Source organism: Akanthomyces muscarius, assembly GCF_028009165.1.
Source record: "Akanthomyces muscarius strain Ve6 chromosome Unknown contig_18, whole genome shotgun sequence".
NCBI classification, from domain to species: Eukaryota; Fungi; Ascomycota; class Sordariomycetes; order Hypocreales; family Cordycipitaceae; genus Akanthomyces; species Akanthomyces muscarius.
Window position 1 is genome coordinate 728,944 of NW_026611618.1, and position 20,770 is coordinate 749,713.

At 55.1% G+C, this 20,770-nt stretch overlaps 7 protein-coding genes across 7 annotated transcripts; 5 read left to right on the forward strand and 2 right to left on the reverse strand.

Moving 5' to 3' along the window:
- Positions 1–193: 193 nt before the first annotated feature.
- LMH87_008701 (uncharacterized protein) lies at positions 194–631 on the forward strand (the record flags this gene model as incomplete). The annotated part of the gene is made up of 2 exons (XM_056201913.1): positions 194–392; positions 477–631. 2 exons carry the CDS (start codon positions 194–196, stop codon positions 629–631), a joined length of 354 nt encoding a protein of 117 aa, XP_056056529.1.
- Positions 632–843: 212 nt separating this feature from the next.
- Positions 844–2,151, reverse strand: LMH87_008702 (uncharacterized protein; the record flags this gene model as incomplete). Its single annotated transcript, XM_056201916.1, has 1 exon — positions 844–2,151. The coding sequence occupies one exon, from the start codon at positions 2,149–2,151 to the stop codon at positions 844–846; it is 1,308 nt and encodes a 435-aa protein (XP_056056530.1).
- A 521-nt stretch (positions 2,152–2,672) lies between these two features.
- LMH87_008703 (uncharacterized protein) lies at positions 2,673–4,340 on the reverse strand (the record flags this gene model as incomplete). The annotated part of the gene is made up of 1 exon (XM_056201917.1): positions 2,673–4,340. The coding sequence occupies one exon, from the start codon at positions 4,338–4,340 to the stop codon at positions 2,673–2,675; it is 1,668 nt and encodes a 555-aa protein (XP_056056531.1).
- Positions 4,341–6,034: 1,694 nt separating this feature from the next.
- LMH87_008704 (uncharacterized protein) lies at positions 6,035–6,808 on the forward strand (the record flags this gene model as incomplete). The annotated part of the gene is made up of 2 exons (XM_056201918.1): positions 6,035–6,108; positions 6,184–6,808. 2 exons carry the CDS (start codon positions 6,035–6,037, stop codon positions 6,806–6,808), a joined length of 699 nt encoding a protein of 232 aa, XP_056056532.1.
- A 989-nt stretch (positions 6,809–7,797) lies between these two features.
- LMH87_008705 (uncharacterized protein) lies at positions 7,798–8,863 on the forward strand (the record flags this gene model as incomplete). The annotated part of the gene is made up of 2 exons (XM_056201919.1): positions 7,798–8,035; positions 8,094–8,863. The coding sequence occupies 2 exons, from the start codon at positions 7,798–7,800 to the stop codon at positions 8,861–8,863; spliced, it is 1,008 nt and encodes a 335-aa protein (XP_056056533.1).
- Positions 8,864–12,196: 3,333 nt separating this feature from the next.
- Positions 12,197–14,219, forward strand: LMH87_008706 (uncharacterized protein; the record flags this gene model as incomplete). The annotated part of the gene is made up of 4 exons (XM_056201920.1): positions 12,197–12,393; positions 12,479–13,343; positions 13,409–13,701; positions 13,760–14,219. The coding sequence occupies 4 exons, from the start codon at positions 12,197–12,199 to the stop codon at positions 14,217–14,219; spliced, it is 1,815 nt and encodes a 604-aa protein (XP_056056534.1).
- A 4,836-nt stretch (positions 14,220–19,055) lies between these two features.
- Positions 19,056–20,548, forward strand: LMH87_008707 (uncharacterized protein; the record flags this gene model as incomplete). Its single annotated transcript, XM_056201921.1, has 2 exons — positions 19,056–19,347; positions 19,413–20,548. 2 exons carry the CDS (start codon positions 19,056–19,058, stop codon positions 20,546–20,548), a joined length of 1,428 nt encoding a protein of 475 aa, XP_056056535.1.
- Between the last annotated feature and the right edge of the window lie 222 nt (positions 20,549–20,770).

Here is a 20,770-nt window from a genome sequence, read left to right on the forward strand (position 1 = left end):
GATGAGGCGCGGTCTGGACCGAGAGAGGGGGAAGAGGTAACTCAATCTACGCCGTCAGCCCGATGCCGGTCTGTCGGTGGGCTGATCCCGACTTATAAATGCTACCTTGAGCATCCCCCTCTTCACCGTTAGCATCCAGATCTTCTCATCTTGCCCCTCGTATAAATACAAAGAAAAGTCTTTTCATAACACGATGTACAAATTATTCCTTGTCGTCTCTATTCTCGGCGCTGCCGTCGCCGAGCCCGTCGCCGAGCCCGAGCCCGCCGCTGCCGGCCTCGACCTCGACAAGCGCTGCACCGGACAGGGCCAGTTCTGCAACAACGGCATCCCGTGCTGCCCCAACCTCTACTGCGGCAGCAACCGCATCTGCTCCACGTGCACCGGCCAAGGTCAGTTCTGCAACAACGGCGTGCCCTGCTGCAACGGGCTCTACTGCGGAAACAACAGGATTTGCTCATCCTGTACCGGTCAAGGCCAGTTCTGCAACAACGGCGTCCCTTGCTGCAACGGGCTCTACTGCGGCAACAACCGCATTTGCTCGTCGTGCGTGGGCCGCGGCCAGTTTTGCAACAATGGCGTGCCGTGCTGCGCGGGCCTGTACTGCGGCAACAATAGAATCTGCGGCTAAGCTCGGCCCCCGCCTGGGTTGGGTTGGCCGGCGTTTCGGCACATCGGCTACCGCTCACGACACTGTTGGAAGAGGGGGGACTGCGGTGTGGTCTGAATAGTAGTACATATTGTGTAGCTGTGGTGCAGCGACTCTTCTAATGAGAACATGTTAAAAATATATTTACAAAGAGAGTGTCTGCCTCCCTTGGGTATCGTAAAATCCAAAATTGCTCATGGGCGGCACTGCAGCGGCGCAAAGCCCTGCGTCCACCGCAAACTGCCCATAATAACAATCATTAGCACCGTAGCCAGCACTACGCTGACTGTACCATAGATGTACGCGCTCTTTCTGCGCAGGCTGCTCAGCTCCGACACCCACGTGGAGACAGTCGTCAGGCACCCGCAGAAGCCGTCCTCGATGCCCTGCAGCAGCTGGCACCCCAGCACGCCGCCGGCGCCTGTCGAGTGCGCAATATCCCACGCCATGCCGAGGACCGCCGTGCCGAGCATGTTCGCCGCAAAGGTGCCGAGCGGGAAAGACGGCCGTCGGCTGTTGAGCAGCATGGAGAGGTAGAAGCGCGCGAGGCAGCCGAGCGGCGCAAAGACGAGGGCAAAGACGACGGTACCCCGCCAGCGATCGTGCGGCGGGAAGATGGCGAGAAGCACGGCGCCGAGCCAGCAGCCCCAGCCGAGCAGCACGGCGAGCTTGTCGATCACGCCGCGGCCGAGGCGGAAGGGGATCGACGGCGTGTGCGGTTCGAGCGCGGCGCCGAGATGCATGCCGACCACGTATGCACCGACCGAGAGGCCGACCGTCTCAATGACGACGGCGAGCAGCGCCATGAATGAGTAGCCGCCGTTGCGGTGCGGTGCCGCCAGTCCATGCAGGTCCGGGCTGACCATGTCGTTGGACAGCGCGAGGAAGACGTCGCGGATAAACGTGGAGAAGCTAGTGAAGCTGCCGCAGAAGCCGGTGGCGACGCCAATGTAGAGAGGAATCGTCTTCTTGGTCGCGAGGTGCGCCCTCTTCGCCGCCGCCAGGTCAATCGAGGCACGCTCCTCGTCGTTGTCGGTCTTGGCGGCGCGCGCCCGCCGCAGCAGCTGGTCGTATGTGGACGTTGCCCCCCACTCGTGCCGGAAGAGCTTGCGGTCCTCGGTCAGGAAGCCCATGACGAGGCTGCCGCCGACGTTGGCCCACAGCGTCGGGAAGATGGTGGGCGCGCCGGGGTACGTCGTCAGGTGGGAGAGGCCGACGCGCGCGAGGGTGCCGAGGAGGGAGAAGAGGACGAGGTGGGAGAGCGTGTAGAGCTGCGTGGCGAGGCGCGAGACCTGGACGGTCCCTTGCGCCTTTTCCTCGGGCGGCGTGTGCTGCTGCTGCTGTGCCGCCTCGCCGCGTCGAATGTCGTCGAGGGTGTCGCCGGTCGCGCCGCCCACTTCTTCGTCGAGGTCCTCGTAGCGGTCGGGGACGTCGTAGGGTGACGCATCATTGTCGATCGTGGCGGGCCCGTTGCCCGGCCTGACAACGGTATCCGAGGCCATGGCTAGGCTGGACGCAAGCAGGGGGTTCTTTTTGAGTATGGACAGCTGTTGTTGATGATAATGTTGGAGGTGCAATCTTTGAGCGGAGGCGGCGGCCGGGAATAGCGTCTTGGCGTCAACGGTGGAGACGGTGCTCTGTAAGAACCCGGGACTTGCTAATTGCCTGATCTAGGCACAGATCTACATTGCTCGACATTTTTGTTTAAACAGTGAACAATATGTACATTTTCTCTTTTTGTCATGCTATTACGTCTCTCTCCCTTAGGCCACGTCGTTCGCCCGCCATAACCAACACGGCAGACCGAGCTCCGGGGCGTACTAGTTCACTCGGAACCTTGCATCTTTGTCATGTACATCTATCGTGATATAAAGGTTTGTAACACTCACAAAAAGTGATGGCTTCCCATTTTTGAATTAATAAATCTCAAGAACCTCTGGTAAAACAAAAAACGGCTTATTAGTCGTGGTTGAAGTACCAAACAAATTGAGTGTGAGTTTGGTATACATGTCCGTGCTTTTCATTAAGTATACTCATCATTTAACATGTAGCGAGCCCATACAGCTTCATTACTAGCACCAGGACTCGCAGGAGCCATATATGAAACCGGTACGTCAAAGTCCCGATCCAGGTCAGGATACAGACCCGGTTCGACACTCCGAGCCACATTGCCGGCATCGTCTAGCGCATCCACATCTGCACCAGCACGCGTCAAAAGCCTCACGTGTCTTGCAAGGTTCTTTGACCTCGCCCAGTGCAGTGGTGTACGTCCCATATCATCCCTTCCATTCGCATCCGCCCCGAGACGGAGCAGCGTCCTGAGGCCATGCGGATAAGAAACAGCAGCAGCAAGATGCATCGTGCTTATCATGACCGCGTCTGTGCTGCCCATCAGGCGAAGACTGAGGATGTCGGCTCCGTGCTCAAGATGTGCCTTCATAAGCTTTCTGGTGCCGCAGCGCAGGCCAATATCAAGAGGTGCATGGCCTGTACTGTTCGCCGCGTTGGGGTCCAAACCTAGCCCCAACAGCCTCCTCACGATCCTCACTTCCATGTTCGTCTTGTCCTTGTATATTCCGTGCAACATGGTGTTTCCAGCGTTGTCAATGACCTTGTAGTCCGCTCCAAGATCAAGGAGTATTTCAAGAATTCTATAGTAGTGACGTGCCATAGCAAGCTGGACTGCGTTTCTCCCTTTTTCATCAACCGCGTTAATGTTTGCGCCCCAGTCGACCAGGGGTCTGACGAGCCCCTTGGCGAACTTCTCGGCGTTGCAATCTCGCAGACAGTCGATTAGTAACCTCGTCTTGACGAAGTCGCTGACTTCAAGCCCACCTCCAATTAGAATCGGGATGATCACGTTCCGGCGAGAGCTTGCCATCTGATCTTTTAGCATATCTTCTTTTTGCTTCTCGGTCATGTTGGAAATAGCACCATGTGCCAACAGGCTCTTCAATATCTTCACATTGTCCTGTCGTTTGCGAAATTTGGTGTTCAGCACATCTTGAATGAACCTTGACCGGTCGGCAAGAGAAGTGCCGGGGTCCGCGCCGCGCCGTCTGAGCAGCTCCGCGACAAGCGGCGAGCCAGCACAGCTAAGCAGTTCTGTGGGGGATGGTACTTCTGACATGTGTCTGGGCAGTGTTTTTTCAAACTCGGGGTCGTCAAGAACCCACTCCAGTTTCTCAGCATCGCCACTCAAAGCGGCAACATGGTGCACTGTTCGCTGCACGCATCGCATGCCGCGCCGAATGGCGCCATGCTCGACAAATAACCGGCACGTCTGGAGACTGCAATGTTGAAAAACATACTCCAGTCCTGATTTTGAATCTTTGTCGGAAGCTGTAAAGACATCGGCATGGTGCCGTAAGAGGAGCGCCACGATGTCCTCCCTGCCCTCTGTTATTGCACGTTGAAGAGGCTTGGGACCAGCGCCTCGCCTGCCCGACGCAGAAGCACCATATTTCCAAAGAAGTGAGGCGATTTCCGCTGCATCAGTACTCTGCCAATTCAGGTTTTCAAAGGGTGAGGCTGGCAGGTCACGATCCGAGCGGTGCCTCTCGACTGTCGCACCGGCTTCCAGCAGCATCCGCAAGCCATCCACGTTGTTAGAGGTTACTGCCTGGTCCAACGGGCGTTGCCCACCGTGGCGGGCAACTATATCGATGTCTGCACCCGCTTCAATAAGCATGCGAATGATGTGGTTGTTATTTCCTTCCCCCGAAACAGCGAAATGCAGCGCCGTCACACCGAGGCCATCGCTGAGAAGGTTCACGTCCGTAGTGGGCAACGCGAGCAGGTGCTCAACTGCATCAACATTGCCCAGATGAGCAGCTGTGGCTAAGAGACTAGTTGCATGGCCTTTTGCACACGCCTCATGCAGCTCATGGAGTGCGTCTGCCGCGTGAGGCTGTTCCAGCAGTCGCTTCAACATGCAAACTCGCCCAGACTGCAAGGCCCGATGGAACAGAGGCAACAATTTCGAAGAAAGGAACAGATTCAGCTGCTTCTCGTCCAAGCCCATTAACAAATTGAAGATATCAATATTGTCGCGGTCGATGGCGTATTCCAGAGCCTTGCCGATACAATTAGGGCTCTCGCCCATTGGGTAGGGCCATGTGCCCAGAGCCTGCCGGGTGGTGCGACAAGTACGTAGGCATGCGCTCACATCAATCGGCAGACGCAGGTCGCCGCAAATGTGCTGAATCAGCTCTATTGGAAGACCAGTAAATTGTGCCATCTTCTTTGTAAGTCTCCCAAATATTTGTAGAAAAGATCTGTGCGGGGGGTGTTCAAGCAGCTTGTATCCAGCCGTAGCTAAGTGGCAGCAGGGCTGAGTCACACGAGGCTGTGGCTGTGGCGGGCACCGCTGTACTAGCATCTCTGATGTATAAGTGCTCATCTCTAGTTTGTAGGAAACAGTACGATGCTGATTACTTCAAAACTTATGCTTGGTAACTTGGGCAAACAATACATTACCGCAGGTCAAGGAAAGATGCAATGAGCGGCCTTGTGGTCCCAGAATCGAGAATGAACACCGGCTTCCAATGTTTGCGCGGGCAGGGATAGCTCTTTAATGTCAGCGTTAATGTCAGCGGCCCAGATTCTAATTAGAGCAAGTCAATACAACAAGTTTCAGTGTTTTTAACTTGAAAAAATATGCAGCGTTTTGAGCAGCAGTGAAGCGCTGTCGCGCCCGACTGTCAGTGTTGTATTGTTAGGCTCGATTTCGAGCGCCTTCTCATCACATCAGGCTGTGCGCATGTGCGTCTACGTCGATCGGGTTAGCGTTTATGCAGGCGCGCAGCCCGGTTTGAACGGGCGCTGTATACTTCTAATTAATGTCAATACTGGTGCGGGGTGGCAGTGCGGGCGCACAGTTTGACCTGATTGTTGACGCCTTCTTTCAGCACAGATCGCTTCATGGCGACACAGAGTGCATGAGAGCGCGTGGTCGAGCCTGTTTTGGGCGCTTTGTCTCAGAAGGAAGAATGCCCTGATTCTTGGGGTGCAGGTGGTGATGTGTGATTTGATCTCCTCGCGACATGTGCGCTTTGGTCTCATGACGTTGGTGGCGCCTGTCTGCATTTGCCAACCAACCAACCAACCAACGCGGCTGTCACTTGTGCGACACTGTCGCCGCAAATCACACCAGGATTGTAGCAATGGCGTTTGTAGCACTTTTGTACGTCTGAAGCCCTACACGGCAGTCACAACGACCATCACCTGCGCAGGGGGTTCATCGTGAGTCTTTTCTTTTAAAGAGCCTGGCTTCCCTGTGCCGCACCCCGTCTCAACAGGACTGTCCCTCTCTCGCGCACGCATCTCCATTTGGCTGTGTAATACAACCTGCAAGATCAAAACCCACATGAAAATATAAACATCATGAAGTTCACCATCTTCGCCTCCGTCCTGGCGGCTGCTTCCCCTGTGCAGGCAGTCACCACCCCAGAACAAAGGTGAGATTTCATTATGATGCAATAGAAGCCCTTACCTCCTCTGACACGGGCGAAACTAATCTCAAACGCGAACAGAAAAGGTAATCTTACCATTGCCCTGTTCGCGGACAGCCAGGCCGACTCGTGCGGCGCCAACGACATCAGCAACGCAATCTCCTTGACCACAAATTCGATTCCCGTCAGCTTCACATGCTTCAACGTCCTCGACACCTTCTCGCGCAGCAATAATAGCACCACTGGATTCCAGCCTGGAGCGGCCAATTATCACGACGACGGCGAACAGCGCAACGGTGTCGCCTGGCTTCTTCAAAACAAGCATCTGTACGATGGCAATGCCAACTACAGCCGCGTCTGGTACTCGCAAGTCAACACTTCCAGGGTCGATCCAGGCAAGGCCGGGAAGTGGGTGTTTTACACGTACGCGCTCCCCAACTGTGAGCAGCTCGCAAAGGGTCGACCGTCGAGGCCAAACGACCACCCGTGGTATGAGACGAGCTGCCAGACGAGCGTGGACGGACAGTGTAGGGTGACGGCGGGGCCCATCGTCAGCTTCGCCATCAACACGGCCGTTGGTTACAATCCGGCGCATGACGGTTGCGCGACATGGGGCAAGTTGGGCGCGGCATCTTCACTGAGGCAGGGTGCTGGCACGAGGGTCCTCACTGTCGTCAGCGTCATGGCGATATGGCTCCTGAGTTAAATCAAGATGTGGTCTTTTTGGCATAGAGCCTTTGTCCATGGCAGACATCAGTCAGCGATAAACCAGTGTACGATCTGTATTTTCTCAATAATATCATGCATCAATTAAACAGCTACTTCCTTTTGAACAACATGTATTCAATCAAGTGGCGAGATTTCGTTGTGGGAGGAGGGTTCGCGAATGTAGGTGGAGCGCAACTTTGCGAGATGCGACGTGGCGTACGTAGGGTGATGGAGAGACGTGTGGTAAGGTGATGAAGTGTACTTGAAAAGATGGGAAATAAAGAGATAATCTACCCGCTTATTGCGAGAACCGACTAGCATCGAATCAACTGTAGCCCTAGTGGTGAGATTAGCGTCTCGTTAGCAACGTGACGCGGGGAACTTCTCCATTGGCCACCCCGTGGCAAGCAGTGCATTATATTGGTAATGCTGTATCACAGCTAGTTACTAGCCCTGCACCCGCAGGGTGTTCCGCAACGGGGCATGATGTCCAGTAGAATTGCGCGATGGATCGACACGGTCTGCGGAAACTTGGGACCCGGTCAGTCTACAAAGGTATGCTGGAGTGGCAAGGTGAGCCATGAGCCGTCACCACCAGGACATTTCTGTTCGGCATCGGCATGGACGATAAGCAGCCATTGAGGTATTAGTTGCGACTTTTGTCAGACTGCTTCCCCTCATTGTCGCAATCGTGCCCCAATCGCCGGTGCCATAGGCTACTGAATCGGGGTCCGTGCTGGCGATGTTACATCTGCTTACGCCCGGCGGCCGCTGGCCTGCATGCGATATGCCTGCCCTGCTTACACGGCAGATCTTAGCCGCATTGTGCGACACAGGGCTTCGCTTCATATATAAAGGGCTCGTCGAACAAAGTCGTCGAAGCGCTATCTCTCAGACGCTTACTACAGAGCGTTTAATTTCACTACATTTCATTTTCGAATAACAGTTGATAAAAAAAGAAAGGGATAATATCAGTCGCACGAGACCATGCTCACTAGCATCACCAGATACTTTAAAGACCCATTTGGCCGCAAAATGCGCTCACGAAAATCCCTCGAAGGCACTGGCTTTGAAGCCGAGGACCGCAAATACCCATTCACAATCTCGTCATGGGACGACTACCACAGCTACCGGCCCACGCTGCCGCCCTCCATGTTTGCAGCGTGGATCAAGTATCACCAAGACCACGGCGGCAAGCTCGACGTCGCACATGACATCGGTGCCGGCAAGTCCAATCCACGTCATCTCACTCATTTAAAGCCCCTATGCTGACCCCTCACCAGGCTCTGGAACCGGCGCCGCCTTTCTTTCCCAGGTCTTTGCGCACACCTACGTGTCCGATCCGGGCGAGGCCAACATTGCCGCCGCCCGCGCGCGCCTGCAGCCCGCCGACAAGTTCACCTTTAACCAATCGCCCGCCGAGGTGCAGTGGCCGGGCCCGTCCTCGGTGGACATGGCCGTCATCTGCAACGCGCTGCACTGGACCGACGCGCCCGTCGTCATGGCCAACCTCGCCGCGACGCTCAAGCCCGGCGGTTCCTTTGCGTGCTGCATGCAGGCCTTCCGCATCAACTTCCCGCAGAGCCCGCGCCTCGACGAGCTGTGGCTCGCGGCCACCGAGGCCGTCATGAGCAAGCTGCACCGCGACGGCCACCTGAGCGACGCCATCAAGGCGGGCATCCGCCACTCCTACAGCGGGTACGAGGGCGTCGACGTGCCCGCGGAGCACTTTGCGGATGTGCGCCGCTGGCAGGTCAACGTGCGCGAGGGCGACGCCACGCCGTACCGGTTCACGAAGCCGGGCGAGTTTGAGGAAAACCCGCGCCGCGTCAAGGACTCGGAGACGGAGGAGTACGTTGAGGATCCGGGTTGGCAGCGCCAGGTCGACGTTGAGTGGCTGCGCGGCTTCCTGCGCACAACGACGCTGCCGCTCGGCGACGACATTTGGGCGCTGCCGCCGTGGGTGGAGCTGGAGAGAGTTATCAAGAACGAGTTTGGTGGTCAGGTCATGGCCGAGTGGCCAGTGTACATGCTTCTTGCAACACGCAAGTAAATACGTATGGGATTATACCATGAGTTATGTTGATGTGCGATGTATATGCAAATTTATACCAATATTATAAGCCGAACATATCATACTTCAGATCTGCTTGCTCGTCCGCCGGTTTACACTCCAGGTTTGCTCCATGGCCCGCATCGTGAGTTGGCCACCGCGCCTGCGCTGATTCAGCAAATACGAAAATTACAAAAGACATGCTAGCTACGAGTAGAATAGTCTCGCAACTGCTTTTGTGTCATTAAGTGTCACAGATCGTGGCGGGGCACAAGTTGATTTCCCTGGCTGCAAGTGCTCCCTGGAACTCAGAGAGCAAGCTGAAATGTTTTTACGAGAAAGCTGATCTTTTAGCGCTTAGCCCATACAGAATATTAAATGCCCTAGCCCGCTCAGAGAAGTAGATTGTGTAACCTCTATTCGCCATTCGCGAGTTGTTAGTACAATGATGGACAGTTAAACATCTCGACTTCTACGGAGTAATGCGCGAGGCTACACACGCTACAGCGAAGCTCGTGTGACTGACGGATCATTTGTAAGAAAATAATCTCGATTTTGACAACGATTGAAGGCGCATGCTTGCAAAACATGCTCAAGTTGTTTTCAGCCGCTGGTGATCGAACCCCGACACAGCGACCGCGCCAAAGTCTTCGGCATCTACCCGCTGCACATCTATGACGAAACCTCTTCAAGACGCATATTTGTGACACGCTTTTTTTTTGCTTCAACAATGTCCTCGGCGCATCATCAGTGCTTCATGACCCCCTCATGAGTCCGGCGGCCGTGCACATTGTAGCTGCATCTGAACCCGCGCCGCGACCGATAACAGTCATGGCCTTTTTCAACCTGCGTCCGCGACAGTCGCACGTTGTAAACGCCGCCGGCGTATACATGCAAAATATGCCCATACTCAAATACGCTTTCTGCTTGTTCCGCTGCACCAAGGGTCGTTAGGCCTCGTCGCTGCCGCCCACGGCCGCCATGTGCAGGAACAGACCACTGAGCTACAGGTTCTCAGCTTCATGTGGGCGTCCCTTGGCTTCAAGACAATTTACCGCCGCGCGCGTGGGCGGAGATGCAGAAGACACTAGATGCGCTGCAAGAATAGAGTCTTGCAGCTATAGTAAGCTCGTATACTGAAGAAAAATACCAGTATTCTCATTTTGCAGTTTCCTTTGCCGTCGGTATAATTTTTCGGGTCTTTAGACAGAAACAAGCGGACAGGTCTTAGCAGCGTCGCCGACGGATCGACACACCTTGGTAGATGGTGGAACTAGAACCAACGTTGTAGTAGCTAACTAAGTTAGTGAATAGTTTTTGGAACACACGATGCCAAACCACCGAACGTGGGTGAGTGGCACGTGTACCCGACCTAGCCATGCTACAACGCCGAGATGCTTTGCCGATCCAGAGGGCTGGCTCTCAAGTATCTGTCACCGTTTACTCTCCTGGAAGGCAGAGCCATGAGCGGCTCTTTACTCGCGTACCAGTAAGCTCGGCTGCCCCTTGGGGTGCATACCCATCGCCGGCGGTTTAAAGTCGGCAGGTGTTCTCCAAAACACTACGTCACAGCAGCGGCGCCGACTTCCCAAAGTACCCAAGTTTGTGGGGAGGGATTGCAGATAGCTCACTCTTTATCGCTGCCCCCTTTTGAAATAGTACAAGTGCCATGCGCCCGCTAGGCTTTCGGCTAGACAATCTAGTGGGGGGGTGGCACATGTCCATGGAGGCTGCCAAGAAGCTTCCAAGGCGATTTTGCGATGTGGCTTGCAATTCAGTACTTGGCGCAATTTGCAGGGCGCTTCCGGGGGCTTCGTTGCTCTTTCACTGATTCGTGAGGACTTTGCAATATTTGTTCTGTCGTCTGCAAAGAGAGCGCGTTCTGACGTAAACGCGTTCTCTCCGCCAGCAAATAGATGGCACAAATAATAAAGCAGCTTAAATAATAAGACACCTTTTCGGCTAATTTTAGGCATAAATAAATAAGCAGCCATGGCGACTAGCTCCGGACTTGCTGGTTGTTATTGGCCGGGGCCCCGAACTTTTGTATCTGCCGCAGTATCGGCGCCGTCTCACGCTTCAGTGCAGAGTCCGGCTAAATGAAAATGCCGCAGCCTACTCATGCGGACGCCAAGAGCCTCTAACAAAGACCAAAATCGACGCTACCCGATACAATGCGAAATGCTCTACGCGCTACTTTGGCTGCGCATAAAACGCTTACAAGCTCGTGAAATACGGTGCTGCTGCTTACAAGAGATACTGTCCGAAAGCGAGGTGGTCATTCTTGACGGGCGGGATCACCGCTCGCATGACCAACTCCAGAAGAGCAGCTGTCAAGCTCGAAATAGCTTTCGGGTTTATTACTGGCAGGAGTCTCTGGATAAGACGGCACGTCAGTGCAACGTCGGAACTGTTTGTGTCTACTCATCTGTGGGGACATCCCCCGCGCCTTCTCTAATTGATCAGAAAGATGAGCCTACTGGTGCGTTTAAATGCACTAATTCCCACGCTATGGGCTGGGAAATCTTGCCTTCCTAAACGGGCAAATCTGCAACCAAGGTTCCTCGCCACCGATCTCGTGCCCCTGTCTCACCAGCTCGACCGAGATAGCGATTTTAGCGATTTCCGTAAAACCCCCCGCCAAGTGCTGTGGCATGCCTTGGCATCACTTGGCAGGTCATTGTTCGGCCGCTGCGACGACGATGGTGATCAGTAGTGCTCGATCAGGGCCGGATCTTCGCAGCCACACGACTTTACCACTACCCGGCTCAGACGAACCCTCTAAATACGCGTGGTACAGTATGGTCTTTGCAAGTAAATATGTGCTCTTGCACAACGCGCAAAGGCTATCATGATGCTGCGTCGCGGTGCAGCTGATAGTACGCACGGGCAAGCGTTCCAGCGGCACTTGCTCGTTTGTACCTGGTGTCCCGTTGGTAGCCAGCTTATGGTCCGCCTGGATGCAACCCCAAATTCCGACTTCCTAAACAGGCAAATAGAACCCCCCCTGGCTAATCATGCGGCGGCATTGGCGCTGTCACAGCAACAACAAGACTAACGTGATTGCAGAAGGTAGTCTGCACAGATGATTCCAACTGATGCTTTGTAAACGAGATAGGACGGAGCTAGACTCGTGGTCTACACCGGACCCGTAGGTAACTACGAGCATCAGGCATTAAGTGAGGGCATAATCGAGACGAGATTTATAATCGGGCAAAAGAGAATATAAATAGAGCCCACTGCCGCCTGTTTATCGATGTTGATCAGGCACTTCAAGCATCAGCTCACCAAACATCCAAAAAGCACTCTCAAAGCTCATCGGCATAGCTCATCATGAAGCTGAACGTCCTTGTCCTCGCCGCCACGGCCCTGGCCGCGCCGGCCTCCAAGATGGTCGTCCACGAGTCCAGAGACGCAGGTCACGTCGGCTACACCAAGGGCGCTGCTGTTGACACCAACACCAAGGTTCCCGTCCGCATCGCTCTCAAGCAGCGCAACCTGGACAATGCCATGGATCTCCTCATGAAGGTGTAAGTGATCACTGCGCTCTCCGACCAACGCCTGAGCAGCATTTTCTCCTTACCATGTGCCTCGAAACTGACGCAACTCTCACAGCTCCGACCCCAAGTCTGCCGACTACGGCAAGCACTACTCCGAGGACCAGGTCGTGTCTACCTTTGCTCCCGACGCCAAGTCCGTCGAGGCCGTCAAGGCGTGGCTCGTCTCCAACGGCATCTCGGCCGATTCCATCAAGCAGAGCCAGAACCAAGGCTGGCTGACCTTTGAGACGACGACCGGCAAGCTCGAGTCTCTCCTCGACGCCAAGTACAACCAGTACAGCCACCCGACCCGCAAGGGCACCTACATCGGCACCGACGAGTACAAGCTGCCCAGCGCCGTCGCCGACCACGTCGACTTTGTCCAGCCCGCCGTCGCGCTCGCCGCGCAGACCAAGATTGAGCGCCGCCTGCCCAAGGTGCCCTTCTTCCCCATCAACGAGGCCCTGACCACGTCGGCGTCGACCTGCCCCAGCCGCATCACCCCGGCGTGCCTGCGCACCATGTACAACTTCAAGCAGGGCACCCTCAAGGACGCCTCCAACGACCTCGGCATCTACGAGGAGGCCGGCGAGCAGTTCATCCAGTCCGACCTCAACACCTTCTACGCAAAGTACGCCACCAACGTCCCCAGGGGCACCGCGCCCAAGAACGCCCCCATCAACCAGCAGACGGGCACCCAGGACAGCGGCGAGGCCGACCTCGACTACGAGATGGCCGTCCCCATCATCTACCCCCAGGGCACCGTCAACTACGAGGTTGGCGTCCCCGACGACGCCCTGAGCTTCTTCGACCCTCTCCTGGAGGGCCTCGACGCCTCCTACTGCAACGACAGCGGCGAGTGCGGCAAGTACAAGGCCACCAACGTCATCTCCATCTCCTACGGCGTCGATGAGGCCGACTTTACCGCCAGCTACGTCAAGGTTCGTGACACCTGCCATTCCCTTGTGTACAAGAAACGCTGAACTAATTTGTCTCTGCTTGACAGCGCCAATGCAACGAGTGGATGAAGCTTGGTCTTCAGGGTGTCTCTGTCCTGATCTCCTCTGGTGACTCTGGTGTTGCCAGCCGTGAGCGTGAGTGCCTGGGTAACAACCAGGACGTCTTCGTTCCCGGCGTCCTTGGCGGCTGCCCGTACATCACCTCCGTGGGTGCCACCCAGCTCCCCGCCGGATCCAGCCCCGGCGACGCCGAGACTGCCACCATGCAGCTCTTCTCCTCTGGTGGTGGTTTCAGCAACGTCAACGCCGCTCCCGACTACCAGAAGTCCGCTCTCGCTACGTAAGCCTACAGCCTCCTGCAAGATCCGCCACATGTCCGCTAACCTCGTGCCATGCAGCTACTTCTCCCAGCACGACCCCGGTTACGACTCGTACAACACCACCAACGGTGTCATCCCCAACAACGGTGGTATTTACAACCGCGCCGGCCGTGGCTACCCCGATGTCTCCGCCAACGGTCTCAACGGTGTCGTCGTCGTCAACGGCCGCGAGGGCACCAGCGGTGGTACTTCCCAGTCCGCCCCCATTTTCGCTGCCCTCATCAACCGCATCATCAACGAGCGCATCAGCGCCGGCAAGAAGGGCCCTCTTGGCTTCCTCAACCCCACCCTCTACCAGAACCCCGGCATGTTCAACGACATCACCTCTGGCGACCAGCACATGGGCGGCCCCAATGGTGACGGCGCCCCCAGCGAGTGCGGCAACAACGGTTTCTCGGCCGTCCAGGGCTGGGACCCTGTCACTGGTCTTGGAACTCCCAACTACCCCAAGATGCTTTCCGTCTTCCTCAAGAACTAAGAGCGCCGCGAAGTGCTCTCCGTCTTACCGAAAAGCCAAGTATATAAGTCTTATTTATAAAACCCTGTTTATAGCAAAGTAAAAGAAATCTTGAATATAGTTCTTTCTATCGCGCAGCCGCCATACAAGATGTGTAGTCTACCAGCGACGGAGTTAAAACGTGAAAGAGAAGTCAAGTCAAGGACGAGGCCAAGCCAATTGGTGCTCGTCTTTCTGCTCAGTTCGCCATTGTTTGACTTCTGAAAAGACCACCACTCTATAAATCTCGCATCCTCACAAGCTAGCATACTTACTGCACGAGTCAGAGCTGGCCAACACATGGCCACCACAATGGCGCGGAGTAAGAATTGACGGCAGTGGGCGATGCTTTGGACTATCTGCGGCCTATGCCAGAGTGCACCTAGTGTTGAATACAAGTTTTTATATATTATCCCACTATACGATACTAGAACATGTAGAATAAATCCATAAATTCCCTTTATCGGCTCCTCGGCCGCACACAGCCTGCATAATCATGCAGCAGAGACAGGCCAGCTTGTCCATGCATGCTCGGAGTGTATCCGTCAGCAAGTTTCGGCATATAATTCGATGTGTTCATCTTTTACAGAAAGCGTGTTTTCCTCTCAAGATGCATCATTCCTGTTTCACTGCTATGCGTCGTCAATTCCACACAACGCTCAAGTGCAGTGTACTGTGACTTGACAGGTCATAAAGTTGCGCGGAGCCGGCAGTGCAGCGGATCTACACAGCGTTATAGCCGCAGGCTGCATATCCGTGCCTCTTTTCTGGGGACCTATTTACCCCGGCATGAGCCTTATTTGCCCAGCTTGGAAAAAGAGTTAAACAGGCTGTGGTGTAGGTAGATCGGCGGGGCACCAGTTTATCAGATGCATAGACCAGCTGCGCGACAGAGCACCTTGTATCTATAGAACGCATCACAGCCCGAATCACAAGGGAGAAGCACTCTCGGCCGGGAAATCAGACATGACAAGGCTTCGTCGGTGTAATCGCCCTCCCCCAAGCTCGAAGTCAAGCGGGTGGCAAAACAGCTCACTGCTCGACTCCTTCTTCCCCTACAAAGGAGACGCAAGAGCTCATCCTGGATACTTTCAAATACTTGTACTTGTTTCATCTCTAAAGTACCATGTCCTGCTGATTGTTTATTTACTGCGCGTTGTGTGCGCCCGTTTAGTGGTGGCAAGGCCAGTAGAGCGGGTGGCGTTTTCGGGTTACCCGCTGGGGCGCGTATTGCTGCAGCGGCAATGCAGTGAAACCTATACATGCCAGTGGCTAAGCCTTTCGAAGTCGAAAAACCCACACAGAAACGTTAAAATGCCAAGGTTGGGCGTGAGACCGACAGATGTGCTGCATTGCCGAAATATGCGGCTTGCGCATCATAGTCGACGCCAAGGCACGGAATAGCAGAGCAACATTTATAAAAGATTTAAAACAAGGAATAACCAGTTGCTGTATATTCATAGCTATGCTTCTGTTTCAGGTCGGACAGTTATGTGACGCCCAGTAACTAGACTTTGCACTACCTTTCGTGGGCTTGATCCTGCTTACAGTAGCCGAGCCGCTGCATACTTGTCACCATAACGGTGTCGCCGATAATGCAAAGCTTATCCGTCAAGATCCCGATGAATACAGCAGCTAAGGAACGGAAGAGGTTAGTCGAGGAGGGTTGCTGGCTGCCGCGGCGAGACATTGCCTCTCGCAGCATTGACTGCGGCCCGTCCGGTGTAAAGCACTCTCTCGTTGCATGATCAGCTTGTATGTACCTTCAGTGACACTCTATAGCATGATTAATGTACAGCTTCGGCACACTTGCGGCGCGATGCACCTTCCAGGTTGGAGTAAACAGCGGGAGTTGGGCGGCCGGGGCGAGGCGAATCTCGTATAAATTCGACGCCTCGTCACCAGCTAGCAGTCCAGGATCAAACACAAGCAGCCATCTCTTCACAGAAATGAAACGCCGAAATACACAAATAGTCTGGCTCATCTTTTCATCGTCACCATGCGCTGCCTTGCCATTTTCCCGCTCCTCCTCGGTTCTCTTTGTGGCAGTGAGCCCCATCGAGGCCGGGGAGACTCCCACGCCAATCGCCGATCCTCCACCGGCCGACGACCCTCAGCTCGCAATCACTTACAGCCAAGCAACTCTCGGGAAACGAGCAGCGATATTCCTACCGATAACGATTGCCACAACCTGCGTGATTCATTGTTGTAACGTGAACAGTCAGCCGTCTACTATGGCTAATACGATGAAAGCTCCGCCGAGAACAAAGGCACTCGATCCATCTTCATTCCGACCGGCTACTCATGCCAGATCCACGTGTATGTCCATAATAGAGAGGTCTATATGGTGACAAATACGGTTGCGGTACAGTTTATGAAAAACTTTCCAGCGGAACTGCAAAGACAGAACCTTTGTGTGCTGAATAAAACCGGTCGCGATTTTCGGGCCACCGCCAACTCCACCCAATGCAGAGGCTGTACTACAAACCATTTATTGCTGAACAGACTGGTCAGATATATGAGTGCAATGGCTTAATGAAAGTAACGACTCTGTTGTACTGGTAAGACGTTTGAAAGGCCATTCCATGATGACTACTCCAGGGTAGGAAAACGAGAAGACTGTCAGCCTTGCGCCGACATTCAGAAGGTTCATGTAAGCAGGTGCACAAAGCTAGAATTGGCGGTACGAGTACCATAATAAGGGTGGCGTTTAGTCTCTTGATTATAGAAGAATCTCTCATGTCGCTGTAGGCAGGTAAAGTGATGGCAGGTTTGCTTAGACGCATGTCACAATAGCAACGGCCGAGGCTGGCGCATGCCTTGAATTGATGGTGACGCAAAAGAGGGGCTGATCGACTATGGTGAAAGGACCCTGACGGTACATTACTCTTGGTGGTGGCTGATACCATGACGGAGGTACCGAAAGTCAGGCCATTTACAAGTAAATACATGATGCATGCAGATAATCCTGCCAAAAGTGCCGACTCATACCGTGACATGTGGCAGGCGTCAGCATCAGTGTGGCAGTCTTGAGATAGGAAATGAAGGCTATCAGCTGCAGACTCGAGAGAGGGAGGATGATGTGATGCAGCCAGTGCTGATGATGAAGAGGCGTCAGATGGCGTCGTACGGGCATATGTTGGGGCCGCTATGGTTCGGGCCATTCAGGGTCTAGCGCTGGCAAGACCTGCAGGTACGCATCTGCAGTGAGGGACGAAAATAGGTACCTAGCGAATGTTTTTCAATGTTTCTTGGGGGGTTCTTCTTGTTGCTTTACGTGCGAGTGACAGTTACGGGAGGATTCGAGAGCATCTGATTCAGCCGAGTTGGCAATTGCAGCCTGGGGCATCTCGAGGCAAACGGGCGGCCAGGGCCAGGGTCTGCATCGTTGTTGTTCCGTCACACCGTGGCTCGCCACCTTGTTCCTTGCGCCAATGGTAGCATCTGGATTAGGGTAGAAAAGATGGAAGCCAAGAATGCAACCGCGTGGAGAAGACCGGAGAGCGATGGACAAGCAGCATGGGCTGGTGATTGATCAACTGAATGGTATTGGATGGCTGGGCGTGGAAAACTGGGCAGAGGCCGGAAAGTCGAGGAAGCGCAGCACAGTCACAGCCGGAGCTTCTGATTGGCTGCGCGGCGGCTGGCTGGGGCCAGGCCTGGCGGGCTGGGCACGGTAAGAGAGAAATTGTTGGGGAAAGTCTCCAAACGTTGGGTTCCCGCTGCACCGCGGTGGAGACGGGGTACAAGACCGCGCCAGCTACTTTGTATGGGTGCCTCAAGTACCGTCTCTTCCCTGCAGAATAATTTTTCTTGCACGCTAGCTCCAGGTTGGCACGCAGAGCACGCCAGAAAAGCACCTCGGCTCGCCCAGATCTTGATGGGCCCGCCCACCAAGGAACGACGTCGACGGCTATATTGCTCCGTCCGCACTGATTGTCCTCTGTTTGGACGCAATGCACGCCACTGATAGCTGGCGCATGTCACGAATCTTTGCTCGGCACATGTGATGCTGCGCATGCTGGGGAGGTGGCCATCTTTATACCTGTCAATCGGCACGGATAGGCACGGGGTGCTTTGTTGGTGCAAACGGCGGTACCTGGGCATGTATCTTATCTTGTCTTGTACCCGACTTACACGCCACCCTCAACAAGTTGCCAGCTGCCAGACCAAAACTCGCCAGCTGTCAAACACGGCAGCAACACGTAAAAGCCATCACAATCAGGCTTGTAGATGATTCTCTTTTACTGGTGCACGGCATCTGGTACCAATTCGAATAAACAAATAAAAAACCACAAATAAATCAAGATCTTTCTGTCTCAGGAAAGATACGGACCCGGAACCTCCGTCTCAAACTGGATCCCGCCACGCCTCTTCCCCCAACAAGCACCACCAAGCACCACACCTGCAACACCCTTGCTGGGAAAAACGCAACAAACCCGGCCCCGCCCAGCAAAAGCTCCCGCCACGTCTAGCCGTCCGGTACAAGCTTTTGTCTGCTCGTCCAGCCAATTGCCAAGGTACTGGTAGAAAGCAAAAGTCACAAAGCTTCCCTGTCAACTGCTCCCGTCCGTCACGTTCCTACTGACACACGCTGGTACAGTACAGTAGCTCGGCCCAGCATCCGCCGCCATCTCGCCACAACAAGGGTCCTCCAGCCATTATTAACTCCGCCGTGCCCTTTTTTAAACCTCTTGACCTCCCCTTCACCCCCCTTCCACTCCTTACCTTCCTCCATCCTATAACCTCCTCCTCTCACCCACCGTCACTGGCTGTTCCCAAAGAACTACCTTCGACACCCACTGTCCACGACCCATCATGTCGTCCTCTGCTCCCGCGGAGAAGAAGGCTGCGGCCGCCTTTCCCGATGGCACCACCGACTACAAGCCTCTTCGCGCCGGCAACGGCCACGACGCTTCCAAGGTGCACATTGCCGACACCCCCATGACCTGGTCCAACTGGCACAAGCACGTCAACTGGCTCAACACCACCCTCATCATCATCATTCCCATGATTGGCTTCATCTCCGCCTACTGGGTCCCTCTCCGCCTCTATACCGCCATCTTTGCCGTTGTCTACTACTTCAACACTGGCCTGGGTATCACTGCTGGTAAGTCATACATTGCAGCAGGCAGTCTGAAACAATGAAGGAACTGGGAAACTAACCGGCTCCAGGCTACCACCGTCTCTGGGCTCACACCTCCTACAAGGCCTCCACCCCTCTCAAGATTTACCTCGCCTTTGTCGGTGCTGGTGCCGTCGAGGGTTCCATCCGCTGGTGGTCGCGCGACCACCGCGCTCACCACCGCTACACCGACACCGAAAAGGACCCCTACTCTGTCCGCAAGGGTCTGCTCTACTCTCACCTCGGCTGGATGGTCTTCAAGCAGAACCCCAAGCGCACTGGACGTACCGACATTACCGACCTTAACGAGGACCCTGTCGTCGTCTGGCAGCACAGACACTACCTCAAGTCCGTCATCTTCACAGCCCTCGTCTTCCCCACCCTCTTCTGTGGCCTTCTCTGGAACGACTGGCTCGGCGGCTTCGTCTATGGCGGTATTCTCCGTATCTGGTTCGTCCAGCAGGCTACCTTCTGCGTCAACTCTCTGGCCCACTGGCTCGGCGACCAGCCCTTTGACGACCGCAACTCTCCCCGTGACCACGTCATCACCGCGCTCGTCACCCTCGGCGAGGGTTACCACAACTTCCACCACGAGTTCCCCTCCGACTACCGCAACGCTATCGAGTGGTGGCAGTATGACCCTACCAAGTGGGCCATTTGCACGTGGAAGTTCCTCGGCCTCGCCACCGACCTCAAGCAGTTCCGCTCCAACGAAATCGAAAAGGGCCGTGTCCAGCAGCTCCAGAAGAAGCTCGACCAGAAGCGTGCCATCCTCGACTGGGGTACGCCTCTCGAGCAGCTCCCCGTCATCTCCTGGGACGACTTTGTCGCCGAGTCCAAGAACGGCAAGGCTCTCGTTGCCATTGCCGGTGTCATCCACGACGTGACCGATTTCATCAAGGAGCACCCCGGTGGCAAGGCTCTCATCAGCTCCGCAATCGGCAAGGACGCCACGGCCATCTTCAACGGCGGTGTCTACCTTCACTCCAACGCTGCCCACAACCTGCTCTCCACCATGCGTGTCGGTGTCCTGCGCGGCGGCTGCGAGGTTGAGATCTGGAAGCGCGCCCAGTTCGAGAACAAGGACGTCTCCTATGTCAACGACTCCACAGGCCAACGCATCATCCGCGCCGGTAACCAGGTCACCAAGGTCGTTCCTCCCGTTGCCAGCGCCGACGCCGCGTAAGCGATGCTCGCGGTGGCATGATTGCTCTGTAAATTTGCTTTTGCTTGGGGAGTTCCGAACGAAAAAGGCTCCACGTTAGTGGCTTGGTGGCGGTGAAGCGGGTTGCAACCGTCTAGCGCCCACCATACGCCTTCGCCACCTTGCTTGCGCGCGCCTGGAGCCGCCATATTTTGCGCATTGGAAAATGGATAACAGATTGTCCAAAATCATGATCATGGCGTT